This window comes from Salvia miltiorrhiza, chromosome 8 (assembly GCF_028751815.1).
Source record: "Salvia miltiorrhiza cultivar Shanhuang (shh) chromosome 8, IMPLAD_Smil_shh, whole genome shotgun sequence".
NCBI lineage: Eukaryota > Viridiplantae > Streptophyta > Magnoliopsida > Lamiales > Lamiaceae > Salvia > Salvia miltiorrhiza.
In genome coordinates, this window is record NC_080394.1 from 49,266,281 (window position 1) to 49,283,160 (window position 16,880).

At 41.2% G+C, this 16,880-nt stretch overlaps 1 protein-coding gene across 1 annotated transcript; it reads right to left on the minus strand.

Annotated features, from left to right (window-relative positions):
- Positions 1–15,675: 15,675 nt before the first annotated feature.
- LOC130998596 (uncharacterized) lies at positions 15,676–16,618 on the minus strand. Its single transcript, XM_057924011.1, has 4 exons — positions 16,609–16,618; positions 16,219–16,287; positions 16,069–16,131; positions 15,676–15,953 (listed from the first exon to the last, which is right to left on the minus strand). Exons 1-4 carry the CDS (start codon positions 16,616–16,618, stop codon positions 15,676–15,678), a joined length of 420 nt encoding a protein of 139 aa, XP_057779994.1.
- Positions 16,619–16,880: the final 262 nt, after the last annotated feature.

Consider the following 16,880-nt stretch of genomic DNA (forward strand, 5'->3'; position numbering starts at 1 on the left):
GATAAGCATTTTAATAAGGGGTGGGTAAAAGACCGCTTGTAGAGTTGATCATTGATTAAGCAATAATTCTCGTATCGAGCCCTCTGATTAGATTCTTTATTCAGCCGCTCCCCTGTCTTGAGGAAATGTATAATTGGGGCCCGCCAATCGTTCCGGATTTCTACTGAAAAGACCTGTGAAGTCCCCATTTCTCTGGTATCGCAGAGCAGCGTAATCTCATCACTCCACGTCTGTTCCACTGCGCTAGCAACTCGAGCCAATAGATCTACCTTGGTATTTTCGTCCCGAGAAATCTGCTCGATTTTGAATTCCATGAACTTTGCTTTCATTTCGTTGATCTTATTGTAATATGCCCGCATCCGATCTTCTTTGATATGGTATTCTCCCGAGAATTGTTGAGCCACCAACTGGGAGTCGGTTCTGATGATAACACACTCAGCCCGCAATTCTGACAAAATATGTGCTCCTCTAACTACGGCCTCATACTCGGCCTCATTGTTGGACATCCTGCAAGTGAACTTGATAGCATACTGATATATTCCTGAGCTTGGAGAGATGATATATACCCCAATTCCGCACCCTTCTTTGGTGACTGATCCATCCACAAAAGCAATCCAGAACTCCTGCACAGGGCGGCGAGTAGTCCCCTGGATAAAATCTGCCAAAGCTTGTGCCTTGATAGCCATTCTTGGCTCATACTCCACGTCATATTCTTCTAATTCCACGGCCCACTTGACCATCCTCCCCGACAAATCCGGTCGCCCTAGTACTTGCCTGAAGGGTAAAGCAGTTCGCACCACTACCCGATGTAATAAGAAGTAAGGCCTCAGTTTCCGAGCCGTGACCATGACCGCCAGAGCAGCCTTTTCGATCTCTGAATAATTCAATTCGGGGCCCTGAATGATCTTGCTGACAAAGTAGATTGGCCTATGATGATTTCCCTCTTCTCTGATGAGCACCGAGCTGACTGATTCTTCCCCCACCGCTATGTACAAGTATAACACCTCCCCCTGGACTGGCTTGGTCAGGGTTGGGAGTTCTGCTAGGTAAGCCTTGAGATCTTCAAATGCCATTCGGCATTCCGCTGTCCACTGAAATTTGGTCCCTTTTCTCAGAATTTTGAAGAATGGCATGCTGCGTTCCGCTGATCGGGAGATGAACCTGCTCAGAGCAGTGATACGTCCATTTAGAGTCTGCACTTCTTTGATTCCTCTGGGTGGGGTCATATCCATAATGGCCTTGACCTTATCTGTATTAACCTCGATTCCTGCGGGAGTAACTTTGTAGCCCAAGAATTTTCCCGTGGTGACCCCAAAGGTGCATTTCGCTGGGTTGAGCATAAGTCAGTGGTTTCTTATGACTGTAAAAATTTCCTCCAGGTCAGAGACGTGATCCTCTGCTCTGACACTGCGTACCAACATGTCTTCGACATAAACTGATATGTTCTTTGAAAGTTGTTCTTTGAAGATTTTTTCCATCATCCTTTGGTATGTAGCCCCAGCGTTCTTCAACCCAAATGACATACTCCTCCAGCCATACACCCCACAACAGACGGTGAAGGCCGTTTTAGCGATGTCCCTTTTGTTCATTTTGACTTGATGATACCCCTGGTATGCATCCATCATAGATAACAACGCACAACCCGATGTAGAGTCCACGAGTTGATCAATCCTCGGCAGAGGATAATGGTCCTTGGGGCAAGCAGCATTTAAATCCCTGTAGTCCACACACATACGCCAGGTGTTTGTTTTCTTTCCCACCATCACAGCGTTCGATATCCACTCTGGGTATTGTACTTCTTCAATATGGCCCGCATCCAGCAGCCCCTGGACTTGTTCCCTGATCGCGGCATCCTTCTCAGCGCCGAAATGCCTTGTTCTTTGCTTCACTGGTTTGATCTTAGGATCCACATTAAGGCAATGCTCTGCCAATTCTCTGTCTATTCCCTTTAAGTCGGCTGTGCTGAAGGCGAACACATCCGCATTTCTCTGAAGGCAACTGATTAGCTCCTCTCTGACCTGTTCACTCATTGAGGACCCGATCTTGGTCTGAAAACCCTCCTTCCCTGGAAACAATTCAATCATATTACACACATCATTAGTGGATATTAAAGCGGATTTTTCTGTACTATCCCGGTCTTTCAGCAACTTTGTCAGTTCCTGCCGTTTCTCTGCCAGAGCGGCAACATCGCCCACTTTCCCCTTCTTGTGGGTATCTAATCCTTCTGCTGCCCTTTCTCTCTTCTGCCCTGACGAATGCGTGAGAATCCGCACATGGCATTCCTTAGACATTGTCTGATCACCCCATTCTTCTCCCACCCTTCTCCCTTCGACGGGGAATTTCATCTTAAGATGGAACATTGAAATGACTACTTTGAATGCGGTCAGAGCTGGGCGTCCCAGTATTACATTATAAGATGGCTTTGGAATATCCACCACCAAGAACCGGATCACCCTGGTTTTGCACGCATCTGACTTGCCCAACGTTATTGGCAATTCTACATACCCTACTGGCATAACCATTTCCCCTCCAAACCCGAACAAAGGAGCATTCGTAGGCTCTATATTGACCCCGATCCCCATATTCTAGAGACATTCTAGATATAAAATGTTCACCGCACTGCCCGAGTCCACAAACACGCGATGTACCATGCAACTGGCTATGTCAGCCTTAATTACTAACGCATCATCATGTGGGTACATAAGCATTTTCAGATCCTCTGACCCGAAAGTGATGGACGGCTCTTCTTTCGTGTCCGTAATCCCCATGACTTGTTTAGGATAGTATCCTGATTTCACTGCCCGCAAAACTTGTTTCTTAGCCCTGTTAGATGTCGATGTTCCATGCGATCCCGGTTATTCCCTTGGTCCTGCCTTCGCTCACCTCTATGCTCCGGCCTCTCACCCTGACCCTCGTTGCCTCGGGCTATGAACTGGTCCAGATTGCCCTGTCGTACTAAAAGCTCCAACTGGTGTTTAAGGTGTCCACAATGCTTGGTGTAATGCCCGTAAGAATTATGGTATTCACATAGCTTATTGTTGGGGCCCTGTTGAGGCAGCCCGTCCCTGTAACTCCCGGGCGCCCTGAAGAATGATTAATTTTTAACTAAGTGGAAGATTTCCTCTTGGGGTTTGTTCAGTGGGGTGTACTCGTCAAAACGAGTGACCTCATTCACGGTGCGCTGTTGGCGAGGTGGGACCTCTGCTTGGGGAGGAGGAACCCTCGGGGGCAACCCTCTGAAAGGTGCCCGATCCTGATGTCTATTGTTTCTTTCTGATGCGTCCTCAGCTTTCTTAGCTTTATTCTTGTCATTTTCGGCTTTCCGCGCCATCCTGGCATTCTCCAACTGTAAATAACCCGGCAGTCTAGCCATGATGTCATCAAAGTCCTTGGCCGGTCTGATTTGTAACTCATCAAAGAAGAGCCCTGGCTTCAATCCCCTGACGTACGCGTAGTTCTTAATCTGCGACTCTGCCTCTGGCACCTCCAGAGCGGCGAGGTTAAATTTGGCAGTGTACTCCCGGAGTGTTTCATTCTGGTCTTGCTTGACATCCATCAATGAAAGGGCTGACTTCCCAACCCTCCATGAACTTGCAAACTGTCTCAATAATCGTGTTCGTAAATCATCAAACGAATGAATAGAATTTGAGGCGAGCGTCCCAAACCACAACTGGGTGGGTCCAGTTAGCGTGGTAGAGAATATTCGGCATTTGATGCCCTCAGTGTACATATGGAGCGTGACTAATCCCTCAAACCAGTTGAGGTGTACCTTCGGATCGGTGGTGCCGTCGTAATCCAGAGAAATGGGCTTGTAGCTTCGTAGCAAAGTGTCTGCCAGGATATCATCGGAGAAAGGACTCCAGTTGTGGATGGGGTGGAACCTTGACATCTTGGCCCTCTTGTCCTCCTTGCATCTCCCATGTTCCCTTCTTTCCTTCGGCGCATCATGGGCGTGATGACGCTTGTGTGCCCTGTGTTCCTGCCTCCCAGAGGAATACTCCTGGTCTCGTCCCTCTGACCCTCGAACCTGATGTGACTTCTCTGACCGGTGCGATTTCTCTGCCCGATATGATTTCTCTGCCCTGTGAAATCTCTCTGATCTCTGCACCCTCTCGTCCCTCTGAGATTTCTCCCTCAGGCTGTCCTCCAGATCTTTGAGTTGATGTTTCAGCTGTGATACTTGATTCTTCAGCTTAGCGGTCTCCCTTGGTCTTTTCTCTTCAAACATAGGAGTGATAGAGTGGCTATCAGATTCGTCTACCCCCTCCCTTCTGACAATGCTCCCTAGACGGGCACGGCTCCCTTCTGGGCGTCTTTCCAGTTCCCTCTCAGCAGGGAGTCTCGGTGTCTCCTTAAGCAGCGGGGTCTGTTTAGTTGCGAGTTGATTATTCACCTCCAGAGCAGCGGAAGGCGAGGCTTCAGTGCCCTGTGGGTTGAGCCCTCCCAGCAGGGGAGTTGTGGCGGGAACGGTGGACAACAGGGGAGTTCCCATCGCCTGTCGCACAGCGGCGTAGTTGAGTAGAGCTATCATTTGCTCTGTTAGCATGAAATTCAGTGGTACGCCACCAGATGTGGGAACCAAGTTTGGCATATCAGAGCCCGGGGTCACCAGAGCAGATCTCTGGGTGTTAGCGTTCAGACCCGTCAGCGGGGTGGCAGAGATGGTGTGAAAGCTCGGTAGTGTAGTGAAGACGGTGCTGGCTGGCAGACCGTTAATCAGTGAGGCAGGGATCTCGGTGGTGTGGGCAACAGAGCTGAGCCCTGCGTTGTCAAACTCATTCTCAAGAGTACGGCGAGCATCGGATGAGTCCATAGTACCTACATAGGGAAAATGTAAGAAACTATTTCAAGTAAAAAATAAATTAGATCGTCCGTTATCAGAGAAATACGCAACGTAGAGCATCCCGAACAGTGGCCCGAAGGCCACTAAGAGATGCCAAGAGAAACACCCCCGTGCCCTGGGAAATAAACCCAGGACACGGTTTAAAACATGAGCCGGGAGAACAATGGATACTTCCCATAGATTCAGAGTTAAACTCGCGAGAGAGAACGTATTATCCGGCGAAATAATCATGAAAACCCCAAAAAACACAAAGACAGAACATCAATCAACAGATCGTTAGTGAAATACGTTAGATTCGTAAGAAAAACATAAATTAGACGAGAAAACATTATAATCACACACAATTATCAAAATTACGTAAACATAAACACAGATTAACGCTCGATCCTCCGCGCCCATTCGCTTCCCGACATGCACATGCAGGGGAAAATACGAAAAATCACAGATCTCAAAGGCTCGTAGCTAGATAAGCAGAAACAACATGAATATTAGTGTAAATTCGCTTGGGTAATCGGATCAATGACTCAATCGGTGCCTGCGCACGCAAATTCGACCGTAATTACGGATCTACATGCACCGACGAACAAAACTCACGTCCTAGCCCAGATTTCCCACAGACGGCGCCAGCTGGTAAAGCATAAATGAACGATGATCGTTTGTTTGGTGAATTATCGGTGAATTGTGGATTTTACCTAGAGATTGATCGTAAAAGTGAGAGAAGATTGCTAGATTGCTGAGAGCACGAGGAAAGATTGTTGCCGTAGTAAAAGTATTGAAAGCGTAAGTTTACAAGGTTCACATTGGTAGCTATTTATAGGTTACACGTAAAGGATAAAATAGTAACTTCATCGCTGGAGCATGCGTCTTGCGTGGTCAGGGGCATAATAGTAAAATTGCCCTTAGGCGGGAGATTTTCCCACTCCTCTGGAGATTTCCCTGGCGAAGGCCATTTCTTTGGCGAGAATGACTTCTCTGGTGCAAACCGTTCCTCTCATAAGGCTCATCCTTCTAACTTCTCTGCTGAGGCCCGCTCCTCTGTCAAGCCCGTTCCTCTGGCTGAGACCACTTCTCTGCTCTGCACATATGACTCCTCATCAGCTACTCCCCCCTCTGGTCTGACTAGTTCGCTCTGGAGCAGAGTAACCTAGTCAGAGTAATCACCCGCATGGCTGACGTCATTCGCATTAACTGCCCGTCCCTTCACAGTGGGTTACTTTTTACCCTTCGCGTCTTTTCGTCTCTCCGTAGGAATCCTTGACCATTGATTATTTCCTTGATGCCACATGTCGTTCATCCCGCGTGTTGGTAGTTACCCGCGTACGTTATACTTAGGCGATTCAAATCCTCACTATTCATCTTCTTCCATTTTACTTCTTCGCGATTCTCTCTCAACTGCGATTTCCGGCAATTCCCTGTTCTCGATTTCGGCGTATTTCTCACAATCCTTCCTTTCCAGTCTTGTCTTAGGTAAATCGCGTATCCTCCCCTCCCGATATTTGTTTTTAGTGTATAGTTCTTTTCTGGATTTGTCGGTGCTCTGACTGAGCGTGAAACCCTAGCACTTCTTCTAGTCTTTTACGATCATGGCCTCTACCTCCATCGCCCAGCCTGACTTCTCCCCTTCCCCTTCTCCCTCTCCGGCGCGGGGTTGGTACGTCGAGCATCTCAAGGACATCATGATGTGTTGCATCATTCTCCACAACATGATTGTGGAGAACGAAGGTGAAAGAGCTACCCATTGAAGAGATGACGACGCTGGACACAGGGCATCTAGTAGTGACTCGACGGAGAGTGCTCAAGCAACCCCGGTTTGTTACGAGCAATATGTGCAAAGATATGCACTTCTTGGAGATAGGCAGATACATGCTCAGCTCCAAAATGATTTGATCGAGCACGTTTGGGCACATTTCAGACCTCTAGCGCCGGAATAGTTATTTTAGGATATGTTTTTAAATTTTTAAGATTTATGTAATTTTTTAATGTAATTTTTAGGATTTTAAAATTAATGCAATTTAAATTTGAAGTAAATTGTGTTATTTAAATTTGTGCAATTAAATTTAGATGAAAAATACAAAAATCAAAAACTAAAAAGATCAAGTAAGCTATCAAGTTATCCCACTATGGCCTTCTTACTCATTGTGGTCCCCCTTCTATCAAGTCAGCTATCAAGTCACCCTCACTGTGGATGCTCTTGTGGAGGTGCTTAAATCCCCATTTCCATTTAATCCTATTTCTATACTTCTATTTTAAAATTAAATATTTTATTAAAATTAAATATTCAATATTACATTAGCTAAAATAAAATATAAGATTTTAAAATTAAAAACATTACAACAATTGAAAAGGTGAAAATGAAAAAAAGTTCAAAAAATTACTAGGATTTTAAAAGAAAAAAGATAAAATATTTAAATTAAAAAACATAATTTTAAACCCACCCCACCCCACCTCACCCCCCGTTTTTTTTTTCTCCCCCATCCTCTGCGACTATAACTGTTTCTCTATTTCTCCACCCAGCCACTTTTTTTCATTTTTCATTTCAAGCACGTGTAGCACACGAAATCTCTCTCTCTCTCTCTCTCTCTCTCTCTCTCTCTCTCTCTCTCTCTCTCTCTTCATTTAAGCACCGGTTGTTAGTTAACAATCGGGGGAGCACCGCCACGGCACTTCAATGCGTGGTGCGCCAGTTTTGCTGCGTCGATCCAAGCCTTAAAATGGCCCGCTGTGGATGCTCTAAGGTTATTTGACTTTATTAAAACTTACTCCATATATCTACAAAAAATTTCGGGATGTTCACAAAAATTAGTATCTTTTCATTTTTGGAAACTATCTATTATATGGGGGGCTTTATTATCTACTCATAATACAATTAATTATTACTCCCTCCGTCCACTTATCTTGACATATTTACTTTGGGCACAGAGATTAAGGATAAGGTGTTAAGAATCTGAAGTGGATAGGGACCACTTATTTGATGGTTGTAGAGAAGGTAGAAATCACATACTATTTTTGAAAAATATCATTATAAATGTAATAAACTAAAAAGAAAAGTGTATCAAGACAAGAGTTAGTATTATAAACACTACGTTTTAAATGAAATATTTTCTCCACTAACAATTCAATAAGCATTATTTTTTGTGGACGATGATAGTATTAAAGTATTTAAATTTTCCCAAAAAAATCTATTGAGATATTTCTTTTAGTCATTTATAATTTTCAAGGTTCGAATCAATAATTTTTTATATAATATATCAACATGCGATTATAAAGGTTTTGTTAAGCATGAATTTTGAACTAAATTTTTTTAAATGGTTTTTCTTGTAAAATACTCTATCGTACTTAATAATAATAATAATAATAATAATAATAATAATAATAATAATAATAATAATAATAATAATAATAATAATAATAATAATAATAATAATAATAATAAATCGTTTACCATGGAAGTGAATACATTAATTCTTTTTAATTTTAACCATTGCATGAAAAATCAAACAATTAAAGAATTTGCATTGATGACAAAAATAAAATCGAATGTTTACATTATTTAAAAAAATATCTGAAATGGCGATATTAGTGGGAGACAATTATTTTTAAATAGTGGGTCCGTTTGATAGTGTGGTATAGGAATGAAGATATTAATTACATAGAGATAATTAATCCATATTTTGTGAGTTTAATTAATTAATCTACTGTGTGATAGCTAGTAAATAATCTATGCATAACATGTTTTGATAACATAATTTAATTGATGGTATATATGGTGAAATTACCATATTACCCTCTACTTAATTTGAAAATTGTCTACTGAACCTTGACATAATTGATAAAAAAAAATGAGCCCAAAGAATACAGCCACTTTTTTCAAAAATTGGGGCGCCAAACGTTGAAGGAACCCTCCAAATTCATGAACGTAGGGCAATGTCTTCTTCATCGATTCAGTTTCGCTTTGCCGCTAACAAGCCTTACCTATTGTTGATTCATAGTTATTCTTGCGTAATCGATTGAATTTTTCAAAATCCCCTTGCGTCGTTGTTGCTTTGACGCAAAAGAAATCGAACCACCATGAGTATGTTCTACCAAGGTAAGTATTTTCATGTTTTTTCAGTGATTTTCGTTTCCATCTGCGTCTTCCTTGCGTTTCGATTGATTCCTCATTTTTTGTGAGAAGATTATCGCTGTTATATAATTTTTGATAAGTGATATCATATATGACCATAATATGTTGTGGTTACTTCGAATTTACATTCATAAGAGTCATGAGTAATGAATCAATCTCACTTTCAGCATAGCGAAATTATTTGTTTGAAGATGGCAGTTGGTTGCTTTGAATTAGGAAAATCAGGATATTTTTGCTCGTTTATGTTTAAATTTATGTCCATAGTTGTGGTGGTTTCTTTGAATAAGGAAAATCAGGCTATTTTGCTCGTTTATTTTTTAATTTATGTCCATAGTTGTGTGCTCATTCTGTGGTTTATGGATGCACGATCAGACTCTACGAGCAACGAAATGGGACGTGGCAAGCCTAATAAACCCAATAAGACACGACGTAGTTGGTCAGTGGGGGAATAGGAGGTTCTTATTACTGCTTTGAAAGAGCTTGTGGTGCAGGGTTGGAAGTCGGATAACGGCTTCCGAGCTGGGTATCTTGGAAAGTTAGCAGAAGCAATTAAGAATACGTTTCCAGGGACGGATTTGAAAGGCATGGCCCATATCCATTCTAAGATTTCAACATGGAAAAAGAACTATAATTCACTAATTGCTATGTTGGGGAAGAGTGGAGTTGGTTTCAACGTTGATGGGAAGTTCATGATAGATTGCGATGCCGAGCTATGGGATCAAATTGTAAAGGTAAACACAATTTCAACAAAATTTGGCACAGTTTGCACGGTATTTTTTACAGTTTATTGTGTTGATTCCCTTGATGTCTCCATGTGTGTAGTGTGACCCCAACACACGCAACATGCGTTCTAAGAGTTGGCTGCACTTAGAAGAATGGAAATAGATATTCGGAAAGGATCGTGCAACTGGTACGACAGCAGAAGACATCACGGATACAGTAAACGATATGCAACATATTGATAACGATGATAACGATGGAGTGCAAGGTGATTACCATCTCCATTTTGAGACTGAGGCTAAGATCGAAGGGGCAGATGACAGTGTGTGTCAACCTGAGAAGGAAGGAGTTGCTGCAAGAGTCTCGGGCAAGAAACGTAAAGCTAACGAAGCATTTGACAGTCTTTGTGAACTGTTGAAGGAGATAAGCAAAAACGCCGACAAAAGAGTAGATATAATTGCATCGCGTATTGGGTATGGGCAAGACTTGGGGAAAGCTAGAAAAGAAGTATTCGAACAATTGAGCAACATGCCTACTTTGACCATGAGCGATAAATTTGACGCATGTGAAATCTTGGCAGGTGACAAGCAAGGTCTTTAATTATTCATGGGACTTGCCGATGATGCGAAACCACACTATGTCTTGCGCATACTTATGTCTAAGAAACTCTAGGCTTGTTAGGTTTGCTAGTAATCTATTTTGGAGTGATATTGTGAAGCACATTGATGCTATTGTCTGTTTTGAATCTTAGCTTGGGAAATGTCAATGTTAAGTTGCAGCAATTATGGGAGCGGTTGTAGTAGATTCCTTGTCCTCATTTTTGTGTAAATATTAAAAATGTTCCAAGTGAATTCTATATATAAATATGATCCATATTTTGTTGGTTCTTTGTGAGTGTATTTGTAATCCCATGTTGGAGGAGATACCATATATATATTTTTTTGGATGAAATCCCCCTACTGCGCGCATTAGATACCATATTATTTGAAGTGGTCAAAGTATTACATGTTGTTAGGTCCGGAGGGTCACGAATTGGTGTATGGGGGGGAGAATACACCTATAGGCTATTTTTGATTTTGAATCGAAACTTTAAACACAAACTTTGACTCTTATTTTACAAAACGTGTTTTGACTGAACCGGAGTTGACGACTGATACTGAACACTCTTCAGTTAGGAGTGATCAGTTAAGTTTAGAGTCCTTAACTGATCCACTTAAGGCTTCAGTCGAGTTTGTTGAACAGAGATGTTATAAGTCCTACTGACTATCAGGGATAGGTTAGACAGACTGATAACACACGCAGCGAAAATCTTTTGTTTCGAAATAGCCTTTGGGTTGAGCATGATGTTAGTCTTTAGGTTTCTCTATGCTTTAGTCAGTTTTCAGTTTATCAAAGTAATAGCACAAGTAAGAATGTAAATACTGAAAACAGTAAAGAACACAGAGATTTTTACGTGGTTCGGAAAACACTTCCTACATCCACAGTCGGTTGATCAGACCAACAATCCACTCCGCAAGTGCTTAACTGGTGCACTGCAAACCGAATCGTATGCTTGCCGGGTGCACACAACCGTACCACTGAAGATTCCACTCTTCAGTACCAACACTTCACTCGCGTTGGATTTCTCACTCAGCGTTTTACCTGCGCTGAGCACCGTTCAACGTTTTACCTTCGTTGAACACTCAAGGATCCAGAGTACCTTCCTGAATTCCTCGAATCAAACACTCGATTCAATCATTTGAAGGGAGGTTTGACAACTTGCCAACTAGACTGCAAAGAACAAGTTCTTTGAAGTCAGTTGTGACCTAGGCTTTTGGTGAACAAGGTTTTGCCTAAGGTTTAAGAGAATGTGTATAATCAGTAGTGACTGATTTTTGGCTTGGGAGATTCTCTTCTTCGATTCAATCTTTGGGGAGATTAAGCTTTTGGCTGAGAAACAATTTTGACAGAGTTTCAGCTTAAGTCGTTGAATCGGTGAAGATTGAAGTGATCCTCGAGCACTACTTATAGGAGAGATCTTGAATAGATCCGTTGGCGGAGAACGCCTTCAAGATTTCTCCCGTTGGAGAGCTTTTTGAATTTGGGCTGAGGCTTCAATCTTCGAGGTTCCTTGTTTGGTGGGAACGGCTATGTTGAAGAGAAGGAGATGCGACGTCTCTGATAAAGTAGCCACCAAATAGGAATGACCTCTGCAGAGAGAGGAAGATCTTGAGATCTCTGCATTTAATGCGGCTGTACTTTTGGAGTACGTGGCTTCCTTTTGAACGTTGGAAGTTCACTCCGTGGAATAATGTTTAACTGATACTTGACTTTAGTATCAGTCCGCTGAGTCCACGCGGCACGCATTAAGTAATCAGTTCCGAACTGATTTTTCAACTGATACTTCAGTTGGTATCTTCAGTCTTCAGTCATTCGTTCTTCAGTCTTCAGTCTTTATAACCGCAAACTAAACTAGAAACGAACTCTAACACTTGAGTTCAAACTGTTCTAGTTTATTACATATTAAACCTAAGGATTTTGGTATCATCAAAACAAAACAAGATATTCCATGGGGTTCCCAACACATGTTTTTGTCTCATGAAGTGAATTTTTAAGAATGGAGTTCAACATACATATGATGCAATTTTACTACATTTGCCTTGTGGATTTCTATCTCTGTATGTGAATTTGTATTTGTTTCTGTGAATTTATATCACTCTATGAGGTATTTACAACAACAAAATGTGTAGTACCAAGGGAGTCTACCATATTTATAAAACCACTGTGTCATGGATTCATTCCATATGCCTCGAATCCATGAATATATACCTCATTCCATAAACTCAAAACTGCAATAGAAGATGGTGTATAATTACATGATTCAATGTTTATAAAATATCTGATTCACAGAAAAATAAGACTGAAATGAAATGCTGCATAGACAAGTAATCAAGATTCCGAACTTTGAAATTCAAAACTCTTAGCAATTAAAACTTACTGCTTCACTAATATTTAGTAGATAGAAATCAACTATATTCATCCTAATTTATAGTCTTTATGTTAATCCAAGGTTACATTAATAAACTATTCCAAAATACCAAAAGATTTCATACGTTTTCCACAAACTGATTTTCACAAAATGTTCTTGGGTTAACACATACGAGCATCCTTGCCTCCACAACCAGCATAATTACATGAACTCCATTGATACCTTATAATACAGCTGCGGCCTATTACATAATACAAAATACAAGCAGCCTATTTTTTATGCTAAAATTTTAAACAAGTAGTGGAATATGGGAAAGTATACCACGTTAACTACTTCCTACTTCATCATAAAACCAAAAGCAAATTCAACAAAACATGTAACATGCCTACTAAGTAACAGCCTAGTTCGTTCAAGCAGCCTATTTCATTCCCAAATACAAAAGTTGTTAATAGAGTTCACCGACGCTGTGGGGAGGGTGGAGTTTCTACACAACTTCTTACTTGTATGGGCTAGACGACGCACACGAACTATGTGCAACACCTTTTTCTTTGCCATCGAGAGCTTTTGGCTTCAACAGAAATGCATTTGCAGGGGAAAACGCAAAGCGACGCTCGATCGGAGGCCAAATATGGTACACATGAGAGGTCTTTGCAGCAGTAGGCCTGACGTTCAACTCTGTGTCGTCTTCAAAATCCAATTTCTGGGCTGTCGGGGCTTTCATCACAGGTGACTTTACGTCATCAACGGACTGAGACACGCAAATGTTAGTTGATGGGGCTACGAAACCATGAGTAGAGTCACTTATTATCATGACAGTAGGCAAGGCCTCCTTTTTGATGGCATTGTAGACGTAAAGTCTACACAGCTTGAACCATAATGGATCACCACTCTCGTAGCATGCTTGAGCAAAGTGATCCTCCTTGTGTAAGAGAGAAGCAACAGTAAAAAATATATACTTGATACCGGTAAGAAATAATACAAATCATACTCGATTTTTAAATGGTTGTCAGCCAAGTTTCCTTACCTAAATATGACCTTCCAAACTTTGTCATCTGCTGTAACCCGATTCTTCAACACATCCCAATTTGTCTCCACACGAGAAGCGAGTTTTTGAAGAAATTGTAGCGCTTCCGCAGGAAATTCACATGGTCGAGTACGTCGCTGCATGTGACGTCGGCTCCAACCTCTTTGTTCAAGGCCTCCATCGCACAGATAAGTGCATGCGGCGAATCAGTAGGAAGAGTTGGCTTACACTCCTCTTCACGTTCCACAAGACGTTTGATCAAATAAGAATCGAGCGCAATGTTCCATTTGCCAGTGTTAAAAAACCAATCTTGCGAAGGCTCACCAAAGGGCTTCATGCCTTGATGTTGCTAAATTTGATAAGTGTTGGATGTTATTTACTTGCATGATGAGATGGGCTATATATAATGGTGCAAGAATCAGTATTGGGTTCCTTCATGTTGTGATAATAAACCTCCTTGATCAATTGCAATAATTGTGGTTGTTGGGGGTTGAATAAACTTTTAATTTGAGATGACATATTTATGCTAATTTCTTCCCTTCTTGCGCAACCAATTTCTACAAAATGAATCAATTGTCTTGAACCATTTAAAGCTGACTGAAAATGAATCATTACAATGTAATTAAATGTTAGCAAACTACAAAAGGTACAATTCTCGAAAAACCCAAAATAGCTCCAAGTTTGTGAGGACTATTATTTTAGCATATTTTACAAAGTAAAAATAAAACTGGAATGATTGTTACTTTATGTGCATAACATGTAGTGAATTTATAAGGCAACGAAATGATACCCATTATTATCATAAAGTACAATCCAACGGGCAGGAACATATATTACAAAGTACCATCCAAAGGGTAGGAACATAAAATTTGTCTCCACAAGATTTAAAATAGAAGTATAAAGTGAGTCGACGATGAAGCGCAGTCTGTAGGTAAGACGTTCCCCCTCCAATCAATAGGTCGGGGGTTCAAGTCACCCTAGGAGCTAGAATGTGAGTGGATTTTTTCTTTCTTTGATTGTAACAATTTTTTTTTAAATAGAAGTATAAAGTGATAGATAGTCCACCGTAACAAAATGATACATATTCTGCTTACATATAATACAAAATACCACCCTAAATTCATAACCTTAATAAAGTACTCATAACTTCAATCTAATTAGCATGGATATAACTAGAGCAACTTCCCAATTACAATCCCACAGACTACCATGATCACAAGCAAAAAGAAAAGCGGAATCTAGACGTCATTTTCTCGGGTTAGTCGAATGTGATTGCTAGAGGTCGGTGGTGGAGAATCTACAACCCCATATGTTGATGTGTGCTCCGAATGTAGAGGCTGGTAAGTAGGCGCCGAATAGTTGTTGGCATTCGTCTTCATTTCAGCCATGGACCATGGTACTCGCCATACCAAACGAAGCCTCCATTATGACCTCTCTTGGTAGGACATGTGTACTACCATCTCCCCGGGTGCTGAGCCTTCGGGCCGGCACACATCAATAACATCCTTCCACGTCCGCATCTACAACACGGTGCGAGTCTCCTATCCATGGCTATGAACTGAAGCAAGTATTAAAATCATTAGAAGATGAATGCATAATCAATCATCAAGCATAAACAACAAACTAAAAACCATAATCGAAAGTTCACAATCCATAATACGCAAGCATAGGTCGTAGTTCTAACAAAATGAATAGAGACAATAGTCCAACATAAAATTGAGAGCTTCATACATATCATAATTCGAGCAATCACTCACTCATTTGGTCAAACAAAAATTGCAATTACCATCCTTATTCTAAAAAAATACCAATTCCAAACCCAAAACAACGAGTTAACGGCACGCTCGCACTAAAACACACCTTAATCAAGTACCATCATGATTTAAATAGACATTGTAATTAAAATCAATTCAGTTAGGTAGAAATTTAGGCCCTATCAACTAGATATAAACAAGATGTAGCAAATTTCAGTAGAATATCTACAACTATGAAGCAATTCAAATGTTTTCTAAGTAGTTGAGCCACATGGCTTGGGCAATTGCATCTCGCTCCGCATTCCACAGTGGAGACGACTCTATTCCATCTATGAATTCACCCTCAAACTCAACATCATCCTGCTTGTTTGTAGTTGCATTATCAAATTCATGCTCGATAGGATCGTTGGGCATCTTTGCTCTGATGAAATTATTCAAGATGAAGCACGACATGATTAGACGGTTCTGGGTCTTCATAGGGTAGAACGTAGTGCTTCTCAAGATCCCCCAACGCATTTTCACTATTTCGAAAGCACGTTCAATAACGTTTTGTGCCTTCAAATGGCGGAGATTGAATAATTCCATTGTATTTTGTGGCTGTGTTCGGTCCTCATTCCTTCAAATGGTAGCATATACCCTTGTACGGTGTAAGAAATCCCTCGCTATTAGCGTACCCATTGTCACATAAGTAATAATGTCCTGCAACATTAAGAATTATAATGTCATATTCGAAGCAAAATTTATTCCTAATGTACATAAAATCAATGATCTACTCATGTGAATTACCTTTAGGCACCTGCAACCCGTTTTGCCGTGTGAGGGCATCGCGCAAAATTCTCGAATCCGCTGCACTCCCTTCCCAACCAGGTAACAACACATAGATGAATTTTATATTTTGATCACAAACGACGAGTGTGTTAGTAGAAATCTGCCCTTTCCGGGTTCGGTACCTAGGCTTGTTAGCATTCCTCACCAATCACCATTACATTTATATAAGTGTCATCGAGAGCACCCAAACAACCCTAAACAAGATTTTTAGAATTTTCAGCTCATTATATGAAAGATATGCAACATAAAATCAATGGTAATCTGAAATGTAAGTGCTTTGTCAGTGTATTTAAATCCTAAACTATGTGTAGAGAAACTGGAAACAACAAAAGATTCATAGTGAATTACCTTGAACCATCGCCACCTACTATCCGTACAGTCAACTGGAACGGGCACTGGTTTGACAAGTAAAACAACGTGCAATTTCATAATTGCCTTTAGGACGAGGTGCACAAATTTTGATACGGTTTGACCGGACCGCCAGAAATCAAACCTAACAACCCTAATTTTTTTGTGGTGTGATAGGATGGACAAAAACATTGCCACTTGTTCTTCCACCCTAATATACCTCTCATCTGATAACCCCCCTAAATCACGCAACAAAATGCAAAGTCTACCGA